This window comes from Petaurus breviceps, unplaced genomic scaffold (genome assembly GCF_028583685.1).
Source record: "Petaurus breviceps papuanus isolate PSGF00001 unplaced genomic scaffold, PetGlider_PUasm1.0 90808, whole genome shotgun sequence".
Taxonomy (NCBI): Eukaryota; Metazoa; Chordata; class Mammalia; order Diprotodontia; family Petauridae; genus Petaurus; species Petaurus breviceps.
The window spans coordinates 216506-235955 of record NW_027187349.1 but is presented as its reverse complement, the minus strand read 5'-3'; the positions used below and the strand labels follow the sequence as shown (position 1 = coordinate 235955).

At 37.2% G+C, this 19450-nt stretch overlaps 1 protein-coding gene across 7 annotated transcripts in view; it reads right to left on the bottom strand.

Moving 5' to 3' along the window:
* The window catches only part of ARID1B (AT-rich interaction domain 1B), a 214412-nt gene that overhangs the window by 76610 nt on the left and 118352 nt on the right, over positions 1-19450 (bottom strand). For all 7 annotated transcript variants that reach the window (XM_069070297.1, XM_069070291.1, XM_069070294.1 and 4 more), the window contains one exon: positions 10151-10330. In XM_069070297.1, coding sequence (XP_068926398.1) covers positions 10151-10330 — 180 coding nt within the window. The remainder of the gene's footprint in view (positions 1-10150; positions 10331-19450) is intronic.

The following is a 19450-nucleotide window of genomic DNA, read 5'->3' as shown; positions in this document are numbered from 1 at the left end:
CTCTTGAACCTCATCCAGGGCCATCTTTTCCATCAGACTCTCCACCATCATCTTTCAAATCTTCACTCTCTCACTGATTCCTCCTCTGTTGTCTACAACCATGTCCAATTCTCCCTCCATTCTTCTCACTACATCTAAGCAGAGTCACCTACTTTTGCCCATATTTCTCTTACCCTTCCCAGCTAGACTCTTTGAAAAAGACACCTACAATCAGTGCCTCCATGTTTCGCATTCTTTTCTAAATTCTCTGAAATCTGACCTCTGACCTCATCACTAAACTTGAAACTGCTCTCTTCAGAGTAACTAATGTTTTAATTGCCCTTTTGGAATCCTCATGTTTCTTAACCTCTTTGTAGCATTTGACATTATAAAATACCTTATTTTTTGTTTTTACAACTGTTCTTTATTCGTTCTCCTATGTGTCTGATCATTCCTTCCTCATTTTCTTTGCTGGATGTTCAACCATGTCATGATTTTTAAAAAAGTAGTTGTTTCATGAGGTTCTGCCCTAGGCCCCTTTCTCTTTACTCTTTAGACTCTCACCTGTTCATTTCATCAGTTCCCATGGATTCAATGATCATTTCTATGTAGATGACACAGAAAACTACTGCTCTAGACCTAGTCTCTGTCCCAAAATACAGCCCCACATCACCAGCTGTATATTGGGGATGCAGAGTTGAGTGTCACATGGGTATCTCACATTCAATATATTTAAAATGGAGCACTCAAAACTCCATCCCTCTTCTGAACTTCTATGTTACTGTTATGGGCACCATGTTTGTTTGAGTCACCCTCACCCTCACCCTCAAGCTCAACCTCAGTGTCTCCTAAATTTCTTTATCTCACTCACTCCCTAGCAGATGCTGCATCTTTTAATTTCTTCCTCCACTGCTTCTCTTACATATACTCCCTTCTCACCACTTACATAGCCACTACCCTAGTTCAAGTTTTCATTGCCTTTTACTGTCTAACAGGACTCCCTATCTCCAATTCCCCCAACACTTTAAGTCCAATTCATTCTCCACAGTACGGGACTGCCCAGCCCCCTGACCCCTCCCCATTATAAGCTCCCCATTACCACTGAGATTATACACAAAGACTTCTCTTTGCCATTTCAAGTCTTTTACTCACAATGTGGATCTTTCCCATATTCCCAGTTTTTATATACTGCTCTTCTCCATACACTCTACAATCCAATCAAACTGTCCTTTTCTCTGTTCCTGACAAACACTATTCTATTTCCCATTCCCACACATTATAGTGACTGTTGTTCTTCCCCACCCCCCATTTCTGGGATGTTTTCTCTTCTTAACTCCACCTATTAGAGGAGTTTCCTTTTAAGAGGCAGTTACTTTCCACAGAGATCTTTCCTCCTTCCCTCCCAAGGTTACCGTGTTTCCCCGATAATAAGACCTATTTCGAAAATAAGCCCTCCCCTTACTGTATAAGATTCCTCTAAAATAAGCCCTCCCCCAAAAATAAGCCCTATTGAGATTGCTACTGTAGTGAAGGTGATCCCCTGCGCTACACACTACATTACGGTACCCTCTGTATGCACTGTCCCCCCCTCCCCGGGTGAAACGCACGCTGTGCTCCGAGCTGCATCCAATCAGAGCTGCAGCAGTGAGCGGTCATCCTATTCTTCCCCAGTGATTTGCTTGCTGGCGCCATTGAGAGCAGTGCCGCGGAGGAGAGCTGAGGCAGGACAACATAAAAACCCGGTATGTAAGCGGGAGTGAGGGGGCATGATGGAGGATAAAAAGGGCATGATGGAGGAAAAAAGAAGAACTCAGGGGGCATGATGGAGTGAAAAGAAGGACTGATGGTCATAATTTTATTATTCTGTCTGTTTTGACCCCCAGACATGAGTACAAAAAGGAAGAGCTATGGTATACTGTTGAGTATAAGAAAGCAATTGTAGAGGAGTCACATGGCAAGAATCTTGCAGTTTTCTGTAAAGAAAAACTTTTGGATCTTCGAATGGTCAGAAAATGGAGAGCAGATTATAATAACCTCAATCAACAGGTGGATGAGGGAAAAGGGAAAAAGCACAGGTCTGGATCAGGTCGGCAGCCCTTATATCCTGACTTGGAGATCCTCATTGGTGAATGGATTGCTGACAGGAGAGCAAAGGCCTTGGTTGTGCGTAGGGCTGATATTCAAGCATTTGCCCTTTCAATGGCACCAGAGTTTGAAATGGTCTCAGAAGGATTCAAAGCATCACAACACTGGTTGGACGGTTTCCTTCAACGGTATGAACTGTCCCTAAGAAGATCAACAACACTGTTTAAGCTGGAAGATGCTGAAGTTATTAAACGTGCACTTGCATTCAAGTCCTTTATTGATAGGATCGACATTTCCAAGTACCAAACCTGCAATATGATTGCTATGGATGAAACTGCAGTGTTTATGGGACAAGGATCTCAAACAACAATTCATCACAGGGGTGCAACGTCAATCTACATTCCCACCACTGGCTACCGGTATGAAAGTGCACGGGTCACCTGTGTTTTGGCAATTCTTTTGGATGGAAAGAAAGCCACACCTCTAATCATCAGTAAGGGCAAGAAAGATAAGATTGAACGTGTATCTGGCATTTACGTTCTTGAAACCGAAAAAGCCTGGTGTACACAAGCCATTATAAGAAAGTGGGTTGATTTAATGCTGCCACTTGTTATGCGAGGTAACCAAAGAGGTCTGATAGTCTGGGATTCAGCCAGCACTCACCACGCTAAAGAAATGAAGAACTTCCTTGCAGAGAGAAGAATAGATCAAGTAATGATTCCTGCAGGAATGACTGCCTATCTCCAGACCCTTGATATTGCAATAAAGAAGCCATTCAAGGACCATTTGCGCATGGAAGTCAATGACTACATTGAAAACAGAATGGAAAGAAATCAGCGTGGAAACTTTGTGAAGCCCTGTCTGCAAGAAGTCGTGACTTGGGTGAAGAAGTCATGGGATAAAATTATTGACAGCTGTGTCGCCAAGGCACTACGAGCAGGTTACCTGGACAAGACATATTCATTTAAAGAGAGCTATATTGCTGGACAAGACAGATTGGGTCCACTTCTTCTGTAGGAAATGGAGGCCCAAGACATCCAGGACGGAATTCAGGGTATGCACACTTATGACAATGTTGTTGAAGAAGATGACATGATCATTATTGAATAAAGGTACATTTTTTTGTTCACATTTACCTGTTTATTAAAATTGCTGTCAATGTTCATTAAAATAAGCCCTCCCCTGAAAATAAGCCCTCTGGTGTTTTTCTGTCCAAAAAATAATAAGACAGTGTCTTATTATCAGGGAAACACGGTACTTTCCATCTGCTGGGTATTTATCACCCATGCCTCGATTCTTCTTTACTATCTATTTCCCTCTATCCATTCTTCCATTTATCTATCTAGATATAGGTATACATTGCCTCCCCCATAAAAATGAAAGCTTCTTGAAGGCAGGGGTTGTTTTTGCTTTTGATTTGAATTCCCTCATACTTGGCACAGCTTCTGACACATAGTAAGCATTTGCTAAAAGCTTGTTAGTTTTTGCACAAATTTATTCATTCCATCAAGATGTGAATGCCTTCTAGGTTGAAGGCATGGTGATAGGTTATAGACTCACAAGGAGCATATAAAGGTGTTCTAAGATAAGGGCAAGAAATTTCCCTTTTTGAGCAGGATTGTTCTATTTGTATCAACTAACATAGAATGTTAAAAAAAAAATTACACCTACAAAGGCAAAAAAAAAAAAAAAGGAAAATAAATGAAGATGAAGAAAGCTTACTTACTATTAAAGGTACTGAAGGGTACTTACTATTAAAGCAATACTGATAGTCAGAAGGCACAGAAAATGGGGATGAATGCTAGGCACAACAAAAAGGACCAAAAAAGTCTATGTTGAGTCCAAGAAGAAGGTGACAATCGACACCTGGGGGTGGGGGCGGACTTATTCAACTCTTACTCAGCTTTTGTTTTTGTTGACTGAGAAGCATAGAAGCAACTTCGTTAACAAAAAGAGCTGCATGTATACTAAGACAGCCCACAGGTACAATCAATGAATCTGAGTCTCCATGAATGAATTCTATCACCAGGCACAGAAAGAATGAGTGGATGAGACTGAATCACCATGGATGATCTTGGAAAGTCATGCAGAGTAAATGAATGAGGCTTGAAGCACTAGAGTCAGACAAACAGAACTCATTCCCCAAAGGCAGAGAAAATAGACTGGTTCAAGCTAAAGGCGAGTGATCTTGATTTCAATTCCTGGAAAAAATTTCAGTATTGTAGTTTTTAATTAACTATTAGGGGAAATGAAGGGACATAGCACCTACTATGTGATGAGTACTATGCTAAGTGCTTTACAAATATCTTATTTGATCCTTACAACAACCCTCAGAGGTAGGTGCCACTATCATCTCCTTTTTACAGTTGGGAAACTGAGGCAAAAAGAGGTAAAGTGATATAAAATAGCTGGTAAGCGCCTGAAGTCATACTTGAACTCAGGTCTTCCTGATTCTAGGCTCGGGGCCATAACAGCACCACCTGAGCTGCCTCAAAGGGATAGCTTGAAAGTTTTAGGAAGCGAACCAGTGATCAATGAGTCAGTCTGGTCTTACAAGACCATGTCAGGCCAGTAGATAAGCTCATTTGCTTTTATCATGCTTAAAAAAATGGTAGCACAGGGAATGGCTTGAGTCAGAGCATACCAAAGGCATCTGATTTCATGGCATATATTCTACATCAAGAGGCAGGATGCTATAATGGAAAAGTACTGAATTTCAGAATAAAGAGAGAAACAAGTTCAGTTCATGTATCTGACACTTATTAGTTATGTGGACACAGGCAAATCACTTCCTTGAACCTTATGTCATGTGTAACAAGGGGACAATAATAGCCATCACACTTAGCTCACAATGATGTGAGGATTGTTGTTGAAATAAATAGGACAAATAATTGCAAAGAAGTCATTTATCATTAAGACAACCTTAGGGATAAGTGGACATACATGATATGGATGACTGTACAAGCTAGTGGACTTGAAGCCAGATGAACAGGACACCAAGAGTGGTGATTAAGGAAGCAATACAACCAGGAAGATGGTATGGCTCTGTCCTTAGTCCAGTTCTAATCAACATTTTGGTCAATTACTTAGATAAAGACATAAAGAGAATGCTTATAAAATCTTCAAATGCCAAGAAACTTGCAGCATCTCCTGACATGTTGGCTCACGGGCTCATAGTATTAAACAGAATTAGGTTACCCAAAAATCCCAATGGGCTACATAGGCAGAATCTAATAAGCTGAAATTAAACAGGGATAAACACAAAATCCTAGACCCAAATGTAAAAATATCAATTTAATGATCAAAGGGCTGGGGAATGTGGCCAAATAACACTGCACATGAAAAAGACCTGGAGGCATTCGTAGTATAATAATCATTATAACAGTATCAATGGCTAGCATTTATGTGGTACCATCCAATTCTCAAAACAACCTAGTAAAGTAGGTGTTATGATCATCTCCATTTTTTTTCCCCAGCTAAGAAAGGTAAACCTGAGAGAGGGTTAAGTGACCTGTCTAGGGTCACAGAACAAGTAAGTATCTAAGGCAGGATATGAACTCGTGTCTTTCTGAGTCTATGCCTGGCATTCCACTGTGTGACCTAGTGAGTCAACAGTGTGACAAGACAGCCAAAAAGGCCAACACAAAAAGTGAGGATACCTTACTAAAAGAAGAATATGAAGAAAAGGGAAGTTACTATTCCAATACACTCCCTTTCCCACCAGACCACATCTGGCAGGTTGTGTTTAGTTTGGGGGGATTAATTTTTTAGGAAAAGCTGGAAGACATCCAAACTGGGTGACAGGACTTGAAACCAGATCATGTGAGGTTATATGGAAGGAATTTAGGATTCCAGATGGAAGAAGCAGCTGCTACCACTCTCTCCTTTTCTCCCCTTTCAGCCTCCTTTTCTGTGTTGTCTTCTTCCTTGAGACTATAAGCTTCCTGAGGGTAGCCACTGTCTTTCTTTTTTCTTATTTAAATCCCCAGCACTTAGCACAATGCTTGGCATATAGTAAGTGTCTGTTAGATTTTTTAAAGATCACTTATTTCAGTTGCTGCAAATGAAGTTTCTCTTTAGGTAGGAGTTGGATTAGGTAACTTCTTTACTATTACATACTATGAAGAATAAGACAATCAAATAATTAACTACTTGGTATGACTAATATTTTAGTGGCTTAAAGCTAGATCTTAAGAACCCATATGAGTGGACAGCCAGGAGGTGGGAAGGCCATTACCACAGAGGCTCCCTTCTTCTTCCTTTGACGCTTTCTATAAAACTCATGCAAAGTTGCCTAATGGTTTACAATGTGTGACTGAGATGGAAAATCCCCAACTCTATTCCTTTCAGGGAGATGAAAGACCACTGGTCTAATCAATGGTCCTTACCCTCTGCCCTGCCTCGATACTCCCTAGATTCCTGGCACTGCCCCACTGATGTAACCTAAGGACCCATGGACCTTGCCACCTAGGCCACAACCAGACCCTTAGAACATCCAGACAGACCTGTCATCTGCCCAGAAATTGAACCTTCTTTAATATGTTGCCCCTTTGACAATGATGGTGTGAGCCCCTTGACAGCAGGCACTCTCATTTTTATATTTGTATCCCAAGGGCTTAGTACACAATAAGTGCATAATAGATGTTTACATTTATTAATATGCTACACAAGTGTTCAATAACTTAATGGTTAATAAAAGTATTTAATAACATTTATGACTTTTTAAAATGATGAAATACCCATTTTAGCATTCCAAAATCATGAATTTTATAGTTACATCATCTTCAGGAAGTTATTCAGAATGAGTTACTGGTATCAAGAAACAAACCTATTATTCTTTTGGAAAGAAATCAATTGGAATACTTTAGACTTCCAAAACTGATTCTACTATTAAAAATAAAAGCTGACTAAACAAAAGGCATTCAGTTCTACTATTTGGGAAAAGCAGATAAGGGTCGCTTCTGCACATGTCATGATCTATAGCAACATTTATTAAATCACTGTTCTTTAATAGCCTAAATTTGTTAAGTAGAAGAGTGAAAAGTGCCCAATATGCTGCTCAATATTTTTGTAAATGATTTGGAAAAAGGTGGAGATGGCATCCTTTGAATATTTTTTGTGAGTAACACAAAGCAGGAAGGAAAACAGAATGGCTGAAAGAACTGGGATACAAAAAGATCTAAACAGGTCTGGTACTTAAGTTAAAACAAATGATTACACAAGTACAAGATGGAGGAAATATGAGTAGACAGTAGTTCATGTGAAAAGGGGTTGAAGGCTTTTGTAGGCTTTAGGGTCAATATATCAATAGTATGACCTAATTATTGAAAAGTCTGAATTATCTGATGCTGCAATAATAGAGTTAAGGTGTCTAGGTGAAGGAGAAGATAAGTCTAATTATGCGCAAGATCACTGGAGTACTTTTATTCAAATCTTAAATCTAAAAGAGAGACATAGTTTACAGGAGTGTACTTAGAGACGAGTAACCAGGATGCTGAAGAAACTCGAAACCATGTACTATACAAATCAGTTGAAAGAAATACTTAACCTGGGGAAAAGAGCTAAGAGGAAGGGAGGGTGCTTGAGGTGGCACAAAGATAAATGAAACAGGATGCACTATAAGCCAGTTGGTTTCTTGTCATTTGTGGTTCTGAAACAAAAGACAGATGACCACTTTTTGGAGATATTGTGTAAGCAACGGTGTTTCCAAAAGAAGGAATGACAATAAATGGATAAACCCCGAGTCAATCACAGCCCATGGTAGCTGCACATCTTCACACCAAATGCCTCTATTTGACTGATGCAAAGAGTGCTCATGCTTTCCTAGGAAAGGATTGTGGCAGATTACTTGACGGACAGAATACAAATAATCTGGCCCAAAGTGGGTAGGAGCCAATTAGACAGACAACAACAGGGCATATACCTTTAAAAAAAATCTGTGAAAAGAAATAATCTTTAGAGTAATATGATCTTCTATACTGTTATAAACTCTACAGACTGCTTCATAATACATAAAAATGTGAGAATTTATAGTCCAAAAGGAGGAGAGGGAATCAATGACCTGTAAAAAATGTTAAGTAAGGAATAGCCAAGTTTATTAATTTCAGTCATTCAGCGAACATAAAACCTACCACACTCAAGGTATATTATGGGAAACACAAAGATGAAACAGACCCATTCCCCTGCTCTGAAGAAGTTTACAATATAGTGGGTGAGATAAAACCTAAGAGTCATAATGCAAGGTAGACGGCATTATGTTTTTGCAAGAAAGGCACAAAGGATATTCTGTGAGTTTTCAGAGGCGAAAGAATTCTTTTGGTTACCTGGGGTGAAAAGCTCCAGAGCAAAATATCAGGGGATCTGTTGATAATCAATAGAGAGTTGTAACTTCCAACTTATTTATTATCCTTTCTTTATGAGAGCAGAGAAATAAACTAAAATCTATTGGCACTGAGTAGTCCTTTCAAATTAATACTTTCATCTATTTGTCCCACCAGGAAGTTTTGTTTTCGCATGCAGCTTTTCATGACTCATGAAACAGAATTCAATATATAATTTCTTTAACAAAGACATGGAAGAACTTTGAAACTCAATATAAGAAAATTATCGACTTTCTAATATGTCATTAAAAATTTTAAACTGCAGCATTGTTCATTGTTCTTATGGTCACATAGGAACATAAAAATAGAGAGGAAATATTACAAGTATTCAGACCACTATGCCTAAATTTATGAATCAGATGGAGTCTAGTCAGTAAGATAAAATGGATAGATTTGGATAACTCAAAATGAGCGTTGAACAGGATTTAGGGTGATAAATGACCTTAGGAATCATCTGACGTTTTCTCTTCATTTTGTAGATGAGGCAAATGCGACTGAAAAAAGTCAAATGAATTACCTAAATCACACCGGTAGGAAAGAGAACAATTAAACCCAGGTTCCTTGCCTGTCTTTCCTTTATATCACAGTCACTGAAATGACTCAATAAATCTCTACTTAATGATGTCCATGAAATACTGTTGTACACAGTAAGTCTTCAAATATACACACACAACCCTGTTATGAAGACTATAAAGACTGTCTAAACTCCCTATCCTATCCTGATTATCTTAATTTGGGACATATCAGTATTTTCAGAAGAATTTAGTTAATTGTGGAAAATGAGTCAGGGTATCCCTCTACAAATTACCTTTCAATGTCTGATGTAAACAAATACATTGTAAATAATGATTTCCAAAGTCTAGAAAGTAACTTTAAAAACACAAATTCTCCCAAACCTCAGTGACCTGATTTTAAAATGCATGTACTTAAGCTCAAGGAATATGGTACAGGGAAATCAGAGAACCTCAGTTCAAGCTCCTTCTTTGTCACTTAGTAGCGATATAAGTGAGAGTAAGCTATTGATTCAGTCCTGGTTTTAGTTGCTTCTTTTTTTTTTCCCCCGATGTCACCCAGGCTGGAAGTATAGCAGAAATTCACAGGTCTGATATCAGTACTGATTGAAATGAAAGCGGTATCTGGCTACATTTTCTCAGACCTAGGCTAGTTGGCCCTTCCTTGCACAGCCTGGTGGCCCTCTGATAGTGAAATTAAGGTTTAAATTATAAACTATTTGGGAGTTGGACCTGTGTCTTTTATATCCCAAGAACAATTCCATATTTGTACACTCACTATCTGTGTAACCTTTAGCAAATCACTGAACATCCCTGGGCCATAGTTTCTCCATCTGAAAAATCAGAGGACTGAACTGTATGGGCTCTGAGGTCCCTTTCTGCTCTGAATCTATGATACCAAAAAGAAGGTTCTGACGATCAATCCAAAATAATTTCTGTGCTCTCTCTTCCTAACACTTAATTTTGGACCAATGGAAGATCTTACATTCTTGCAACTTTAACATAAAAATAAGTGCTTTAACAAAATATGTTATTTCTAAAGGACATTTAAAAATAAGATTATTTAGGAGTTTCATGTCAATAGTTTTGGGAGATGATATGTGTATGTGTGCGTATATATATGTATATGCATGTATTTACACATATACATACATACACACACATATAAATACTACTTAAAAAATTTTTTTTTACCTTGTGGTCCATATTGGCTCATCTGAGGACCATAAGCCCCACTAGAGTTACTCTGTTGAAAGCTACTGATTCCAGGATGTATCTGTCCTCCAGGGGAAGGATGAGGTGACATAGATGGTCCAGTTTGTTGAGGCCCATATTGAGACATCTGAGGGTTCCTTTGTGTGCCTGTCATAAAACCTATAAGGAAAATGAGTATAAAAAAGTATAAATCGACATAGCATAAAGCTTTCACACATAAAATATAAATCTTGAGTTAGGGATGAGCTTTTCCTCTTAAATGAGACTTCTTTATGATTCTCAAAACCTGAGAATGTGCCAAGGACAAACTTCAACCACCTTTCTTCCTTGGAAACCTCCTGGACTAGGAGATAACTGAGATTTAGTAGAGGGTCATCTAAGATTGCTCATGACAGACTCAAATCCTGAACTCCTGGGGTAAACCTAATGGCTGACCCAGAAGAAGATGGAAAATTCTTTTATAGCTCAGTGCACTGTAGATAAGGACAAAATAATAGCAGGAAATCTAACTCAATCAACATTTCACTATATCTGAAGCTCCAAGAAGAAACTGTCAGGATTAAATTGCTTCTTGGAAAAATAATTTTATAAGCCCCCTGAATATTCCTTCTTTCATATTTTAATGTCCCATAGACACACCGTACTTATTTCTTCTGTGACCATTTTACTGATGTTATGGTTTCCATCCAGATCTCCTACCTGAAGTTATCCTTAATCTTCCAAGTCATAGTTCAAACCTTCTTTTTGCACTCTAGTCCACAATGATCTTCCCCAAACCCCATCGCATTTGCTGTCCTTATCATTCAATTTGGCACTAAAACAGCTTATTAATGAAATAATCAAATAGGACTGATTCAAAAGCTTTGCTCAAGTTCAGATGTATTACAGATATTCCCTTTCCCTCATTAACAAGACTTGTAATAGAAAATGAAATTAAATTGGCCTGATATTATTTGCTTTTCCATAAAACCTTATGTTCTTCCCAGTGTCAGCAAACTTATGATTTGTTCTAACATTTTCCCAGGTATTTTAGTTAAAGCTGACTGGCACAAAACTCCCAGTGCTATCTTTTATTACTTCATTAGCAATGGCTCTTATGTTTGCCCTTTCCAGTTCTTAGTTACACTGTTGTAATAGGAAGAGCAGCAGAGAATAGGATGAATGCTCCCATAAAATGGAAGGAGCTAACAAGATTCATTAAAACCATAATCCAACAATATTTTGTTTAAAAGAGCCACACTTGAAACAGAAAGACACATGCAGAGTTAAAATAAAGGACTGGAGTAGAATCTAATATGCTTCAGCTGAACAACAACAAAAAAGGCATGCGTGGCAATTAACACCTTAGACAAAGCAACAACAAAAACAGACCTAATTAAAAGAGATAATCAGGGAAACTACATTATGTTAAAGGATACCACAGACAATGAAGTAATATCAAAAATATTTTTTGTATAGCAAGTTTCTCTGATAAAAGTCTAATTTCTCAAATATCTAGTGAGTATTGAAATGAGTCGAATTTATAAAAAATAAGAACCATTCCCCAGTTGATAAAAGATCAAAGGATACAAACAGGCAGTTTTCAGAAGAAGAAATCAAAGCTATCTAAAGTTATATAAAAAAATGCTCTAAATCACTACTGATTGAAAAAAAGAAACATTAAAACAATTCTGAGCTACCACCTCACCCCTATAAGAAATGACAAATGCCTGAGGGAATGGGGAAGAACAGGTATACTAATGAACTGCTATTGGAGTAGTGAACTGGTCCAACTATTGTGGAGAATGATTAGGAACTATGCCCAAAGGGCTATAAAACTGTGCATACCCTTTTGACCTAGCAATACAACTACCAGTTTATATCCCAAAGAGATCAAAGTGAAAGAAAAAGGGCCAAATCCACAAAAATATTTATAAATATTTATAGCATCTCTTTGTGGCAGAAGAGAATTGAATATGGAAGGGAGGGCTCATCAATTAGGGAATGGGTGAATAAGTTGTTGCATATGATCATGATGGAATACTGTTGTGCTATAAAAAATGATAGGGGGAAAGTTTCAGAAAAATATGGCAAGACCTATATGAACTGATGCAAAGTGTAATAACAAGAATGGGGAAATCATTGTGCATGGTAATGGCGATGATCAACTTGGAAAGTCTTGGCTGCTCTGATCAATAATATGGTCAGAGATAATTCCAAAGGAATCATGATAAAAAGATATTAACCACCTCCAGAGAGAGCAAACTGATAAACTCTGGAGGAAATTGAAATATGTATTTTTTACTTTCTTTACTATTCGTGCTTTAAAAAATACAGGACTAATATAAAAATGTTTGCATGACTTCACATGTATAACTGATATGTTAATTGCCTTCTCAATGGCAGTGGGAGGGATGGAGAGAATTTGGAACTAAAAATTTAAAAAGAAAAGAATGTTTAAACAATAAAATAGAATAGCAAAAAAAAAAAAAAAAAAAAAAGGGCAACAGACTAAGAATCTAGAAGTTGAGGTTTGGGTCCTGTCTCTATCACTTACTAGTTGTGTGTGAATAACAACTTACCAGAGGCTCAGTTCCCAATCAATAAAATAGTAATAGTATCTATACTATCCTAACTGTTCAAGGGATTGTTGGAAGAAAGCATTTTGCAAACTTCAAAATGTCATCATATATGTACTATCATTCTGTGACCAGCAATGCTGATAGTGCTTTTAATAACCATTGGAAAATCAGGAAGAATAAGTTATGGGGACAAAGGATGAACAGTTCTGAGCATGCTCAGTTTGAGATTTTTGTTGGAAACAGCCACCAGGCAGTTTGAAGAGAAAATCTGGAACTTGCCAAAACGCGGAGATTTCAGATACATATTCAAGGAAGTCAATGAATCAAAAAGCATTTATTAAGCACCGATGAGTACCAGGCAGTGGGAGTATGGAGGTTATATTCTAATAAGGAAGAAAACAAACCCATTCACAGGTGTATACAGAATGTATACAAAGTATGAGAAGCTGCCAACTAATATTAGTGGAGGAAGTACTTTACCTACCTATAAGTGTGAAACTGGGGGCAGCTAGGTGGTACAATGGATAGAACACTGGCACTGGAGGCAGGAGGACCTGAGTTCAAATCTGGCTTCAGACACTCTGCTAGTGTGACCCTGGGCAAGTTACTTAATCCACAAGTGCCTTACTACTACTACTACTACTACTACTACTACTACTACTACTACTACTACTACTAAATCATAGGCCTAGGCCCTACCATATCATGTATGTATACATACACATATGTGTTCTTGAGTGGACAGATGTGAATGGAGCATGGGACCTTTTGTCTGGAAGATCTAAGTTCAAATGCTGCTTCAGATATTTCCTTGATACCTGATACTAGTAAAGTCACTTAAGTTGAATCAGTCTACTCTGCTGTAAAATGGGAATAATAATAGCACAAAATTCCCAAGGTTGTTTTGAGCATAAAAAGAGGTAAGAGTTATAAAGCACTATATCATCATCATCATCATCATCGTTGTTGTTGTAGTACTTAGAATATCACAAATAACATCCATCTAGGATTATATTTTATGATAATTATTTATACTGGCATAAGGTGTTGCTAAAATTAACATTTGCAAAATCCTATCTCTAACCATAGCATAAAAAAAATATTTCTATCAAAGGGAGAATATATATAATCATTTTAGTGTCTCTTAGTGAAAAATAAAGGGAAGCTTGAAAATTGTCTTTTTCAGACATAAGTAAATTAAAATGCAAAATGGTACCTGGATTTCTTTGGGAAAAGGTATTCCTTTTACTTTTAGCATCTTGTACAGATTAAATGATCTTCATTATCACGGGTAGGGCTCTGTGTTTGTATGAGTGTGTGCACATGTGTGTGCATATCCTGGGGTTGTTTGTTTTCTGATGTCTTTAGTTTTACTAATATGGAAGACTTTTTTTTTCCTTAAAATAATTTCTGAAAATAAAATTTGAAAAAAGATTTTTCTATCTCCACTGATTTGCCATTTGCTTGTGTGGAACTGTTTGTTTGGTTTAGGAAGCTGTTGTAAAACAGCAGCTTGTCTGAATAGACAGACTGACAGCTGGGAGAATCCAGCTGTATTTTACAAAGGTGTGAAGCTTTTCCCTTAATTACAAACCATCTGAATTTTTTTTTTAATAAAAGCAAAACTTTCCAGTAAGCGAAACTAAAAAATGGCAACAACAAAAAAAATTGCCTTCCAAGTACTGTAGACAGGAATGCAAAATGTATACACATGAAAGACCATAATATATTACACAAGTATGCTCCATTAAAAACAACTGAAAAGAAAAAATGTCCCACATGCAAAAACCTAAACTCACAAAATCAATGACTGGGGTGGGGGCTCATGTGAGGGTGTTATCTGTTCACTTTATAAAAGCTTGCACAAACATGTCAAGAAACATATCTAATGCGTAAAGTCAACTAATATTTTCAGAAAGTTTATGAAACGACTATTTCAGATGCATTGAGCATAATTTTCAAGCTGTATAGATCTATATCCATCTATAAATAAAACTAACTGGCATACACAAATAAAGAGGCATGTTGCTTTTCTCTTTTGTACTTCATTGTAGTCTGTCTGTCTTCATGCATAGAAAACAATATGATTCAAAGACTTGTTTCAATTGCCATGTAGGTATAGAAAGAACTGAATGAGTGTCAAGTGGGAAAGTATTTCAGGAAATACCTGAACAAGATGAAATAACACAACAGTCATACTACCTATTTTACAGGATTGTTGAGAAGAAACATCTTGGTAAGCTAAAAAAAAAAAACCCGTTAAATTTAAGATATATATACATATATAATCTTAGATTTTAAAAAATTTGGCTAAGATATTCATAGCTGAAAGTTCAAAATTAGAAGTAAGAACTATTATTTCTTTGTGATCTACAGAACAATGTGTTAGGGGATAATGGAACGGCGTATATGTGTATGGGCATGCATGTGTGTATGCAGTGTTGGTGGGGTGAAAGAGGTCAGTAATATATGTAAAATGTTACATAAAACAGGAAAAAATAACAAAATATCATATAGATGAATATTAGGCAATATATAGTCATCAAGATGTTATTGTCCAGAGGTCACTTAGACATCAACCTAAAGTTTAAGAAATATGGTGAGAACTAACACAATACAGAAATCACTCAACAAAGCTCATGCATGTCTCTCATAGTATAGCCCCACAGTCTTTTAACTAGAACCTAAATACTCTTATTTTAAAAAATTCTAGTTTGGTTATTTTCTATATGAGATTAAAGCAAATTACAAATAGCAGACTAGTGGTGCAAGAAAGATTACAGAAGGCAACCATTATCCCTCTAAAGGAATAATGACAACAAAAAGTGAGAAATGACAGCAAAAGACTGAAAAACTCTTTAAAAAACCTCGCACAAGGACTCTATAAGCACAGCATTCAGTGCCCATTCAAGGTAGATGCAAATAGTTCTGAAGACCTAAATTATTTTTAATGATAACTTATATAATATTAAAAAAAATCTATTTTATTTTTCCCCAATCATAAAGACAAATACATTCATTTTTTTAAAAAAAAAATTCTTACTTTGAAATTCTCTCCTTTTCTTTTTCCCCTCCTCCTTCCTTTAGATTGATATAACATTGAGAGTGCAATTATGTCAAACACACTCTGTTCAAGATGTGATCAGTTTTTAAAGATTTAAAAAAATTGTTAAAATAATTCTAAAGATATGGTATTTAAATAAGCAAACTTTAATCATCTGGAAAAATATACTAATGTAAGTAACCCCATTTATTGGCAGTGACAGGTATGGGAAATGTCACTGTAATCCTATGATTCTTCCTCCATATCTGAACTTTCTTCCAGTTATTCACATTAAAAGTGAGACAGATTGTGGGGAACTGTGCACCCATGAGTCATGGTCTGCTCCTATCGTCGGCCAGATGCATCAATCTTCAATACTCTCATCCTGGTTTGCTAAAGAATAATGACTCACCTAAGGTTATACTGTAATCACTGATGAAGCTAAATGAAATCTACATCCCAAAATTCTTTCTTTTTCTAATTCTCATTTTATTACAGGAAATCTCTACTTTAATATGCAAATATTTAAAGAGAGAAAAAATAAAGCAAAAATTGGAAATAACATGTAAGTAATGGAAAGGAAGTATGCTTTCAATTTTTAAGATTTCCCTTTCCAGGGGTGGCTAGGTAGTGCAGTGAATAGAGCACTGGCCCTGGAGTCAGGAGGGCCTGAGTTCAAATCCAGCCTCAGACACTTAACACTTACCATCTTGGTTAGAGGTAAGACAGAATTGGAGGTTTGGGCATGGGGCAGCATGATATGGCAGCATGGTAAGGCTCTCACACTTAATTAGCTATGTGACCATGGGCAAGATATTGAACCTCTTTGAGTCGCAATATTTCAATGAATCCCTCTTTTGGAGGTGTGTTGTTTTGTTTTTGAGGATTCATGGGGACTGGAGAAAATGTCTACTTCATTACAGCATTTGAAAAGTTATTAATAACATTATTACTAGTCATTCATTTTATATTCTACAATTTTGTTGTTCACTTGTTTCAGTTATGTCCACTTCTTAATGATCCCATTTGTGTTTTTCTTGGCAAAGATGCAGGAGTGGTTTTCCATTTACTTGGGCAAGTCACTTAGCCCCAATTGCCCTACCTTCCTCCCCTTCAAAAAAAGCAAAAACAAAACAAAACAAAAAAAAGATTTCTCTTTCCTTCCAAGAAGTTTCGGATGGGTTCTAAGTACGGTTGGTCTAGGCAGAAGAAGAGTCAGCTGTTAAAATTTCTGTTCAATGCTCAGATAAATCTCTTTAGTGTTCCTAGGGGTCGGGGATAATAATTATAAGCACTTGGATAGTGCTTTAAGATTTAAAAATGCTTCACATATGTTACCTTTTAATTCTCACAAAAACCCTGAGAAGCAGATACTATTGATTACATGTGTATTATTATTTATGCTTGTATGGGTACTTAGGAGGTACAGTAGACAGAACACTGGGCGGGGATTCAGAACCAGCTGAGTTCTAATCCCTTCTAAGACACATAATAGCAGTGTGACCCATCTGTAAAAAGAGGACATAATAGAACCTATCTCCCAGTGTTGTTGTTAGGATCAAATGATATCTTATTTGTTAAAGTGTTTACTACTGCACCTGGTCTATGGTAGGTACTATATAAATTGATTAGTATACTATATTAAATAACTTCTATATTGGGGGTGTGTGGATGGCTTAGTGGATAGTGCCCTAGGTCTGGAGTCAGGAAAACCTGAGTTCAAACCCAGCCTCAGATACTTACTAACTGTGTGACCCTGGGTAAGTAACTTAACTTCTGTTTGCCTTGATTCATTGGAGAAGGAAATGTCAAACCACTCCAGTATCTTTCTCAAGAAAACCCCATGGACAGTATGGCCATAGGATCATGAAGAGTCAGACAAGACTGAACAACAACGTTATATATTATAACATATTAAATGAAATATATACTGTATTATTATTATATGAATGTGACTACTCATTTACCAACAAGTTTACATATACACATTCATGGGCTTTTTCTTGGGGGAAGGGAGGGTTAATGATGACAAGAAGGCAAAAATCCTTCAGATAGAAAAGTATAATGAACCACACAATGATTATTATCTCCAAAATGATTATTGGGTTAAAATTTAATAGGATATTCTTTTTAAAATGCACTCATTAATAGATAACAGCATTATGAAGCAGATTTGATAGCCAAGTCAGAGGAATAATTCTTGGCAAAGCCAAGAAACCTCAGAGAATCACAGAATTAAAATGGGCTTGGTTACTAGCCCCCAGTAAGACATCTTTTTTCCATTTCAGACAGACCACCAAATACAGCCTCGTGTTGGGGAAATCTCAAAACATGGTAGGAAATAAAAGGGGCAGGGACTTAAACACAAGGCTTGAATCATTAATAAGTGAAACAGGAAAAAGGAAGAGGGTAGAAAAGTGAGAAAGAAGACATCTCCAAATACTCAGTTACTAGGGAGCACAAAAACGGAATTTCTTCATCAAAAACACCTCCTTAGCAAAGAGCTGAGCACTGTCAGGGTACCAGTAAAACACTCAAGGTTCCCCGAGCCACCAAAAAGCAGAGCACATTTTCCCTTTGGCACACGCAAAATTTATTTTCATGTTGGCATCTGTTAAAACTCACAGAACGACTGCCTTGTTTCTTCACGCCAGTTCAACAAAAGATGTTTCGCCACATGTGTGAAATGATGGTCACACACTGTACCACCTAAGCAGAGGGTGTCTGACTAGAAAGGCAAGTTAGAGATACTGCTCTTTAGAAAGAGCTGCTAGGTTGATATTGGAGGAGAAAACGGAATTAAGAAAATATTGCTGTTACATTTTAATATGTTCAGTGTTTATTTGCCTGCCTGTTTCTTTTAACAACATCAATTGCTTTGAGGAAGACAGAAACTAATGACTCATTCAAGGCTTTAACCCAGACCCCCTAGTGTTCTACCAGCTGTGCTATTAGGTTAACGGGCTGAACTGTTCCCACTTCTTTTCCTGATCCTCCAGCACCCTGTATATACAGAGAGATGCAGCAATATCTCAAGTTTTTCTCATTCTCCCCCACAAGGCCCTCTTAGCTACTGACTAGCATAGAAATTCACACCATCTATCATTAATAAATTGGAATCAAGGGAAGGATCTGATTACCCAGACGGTAGTTGGGGACAAAATATCTAACCTTTCCTTATGCAAATTGTCTAAGTTCTGTGCGATGCCAATTCTAAGCTCGATACCCAGGGCAGAGACAAATGTTTCTGTGGACCTGTGAACTGGTAGAAACAAACAACTTTCCATGTGCCCCCCCCCCCCCATCCATCCTTAGAAATATAGATCTTAAAAAAATAAAAGAAAAAGAAACATAGATCTGAAGCTTGAATGGAGAGTAGAGAATCTGCAAGCCAATCTTATCTTTTTACAGGGGAAGAAACTGAGAACTGGAAAGGTAAAGAAATTTGTTCAAGGTCACACTAGCAGCAGCAGCAGAAAGAAAGCCTTCGTCATCCAATGGCACATCAGTACTGCCTCTTTCTTGCAGAACATTTTGATGAACAACTTTTGTACCTGCTGCTTATTGCTATTCCCCACAAATAAAAGTTGAGTATACTTTATATAAATCTAAATGAAAACCCATAATGATATTTTCATCAGGTACCTTATTCCTCTAATGAGAGCTTTGATAGAA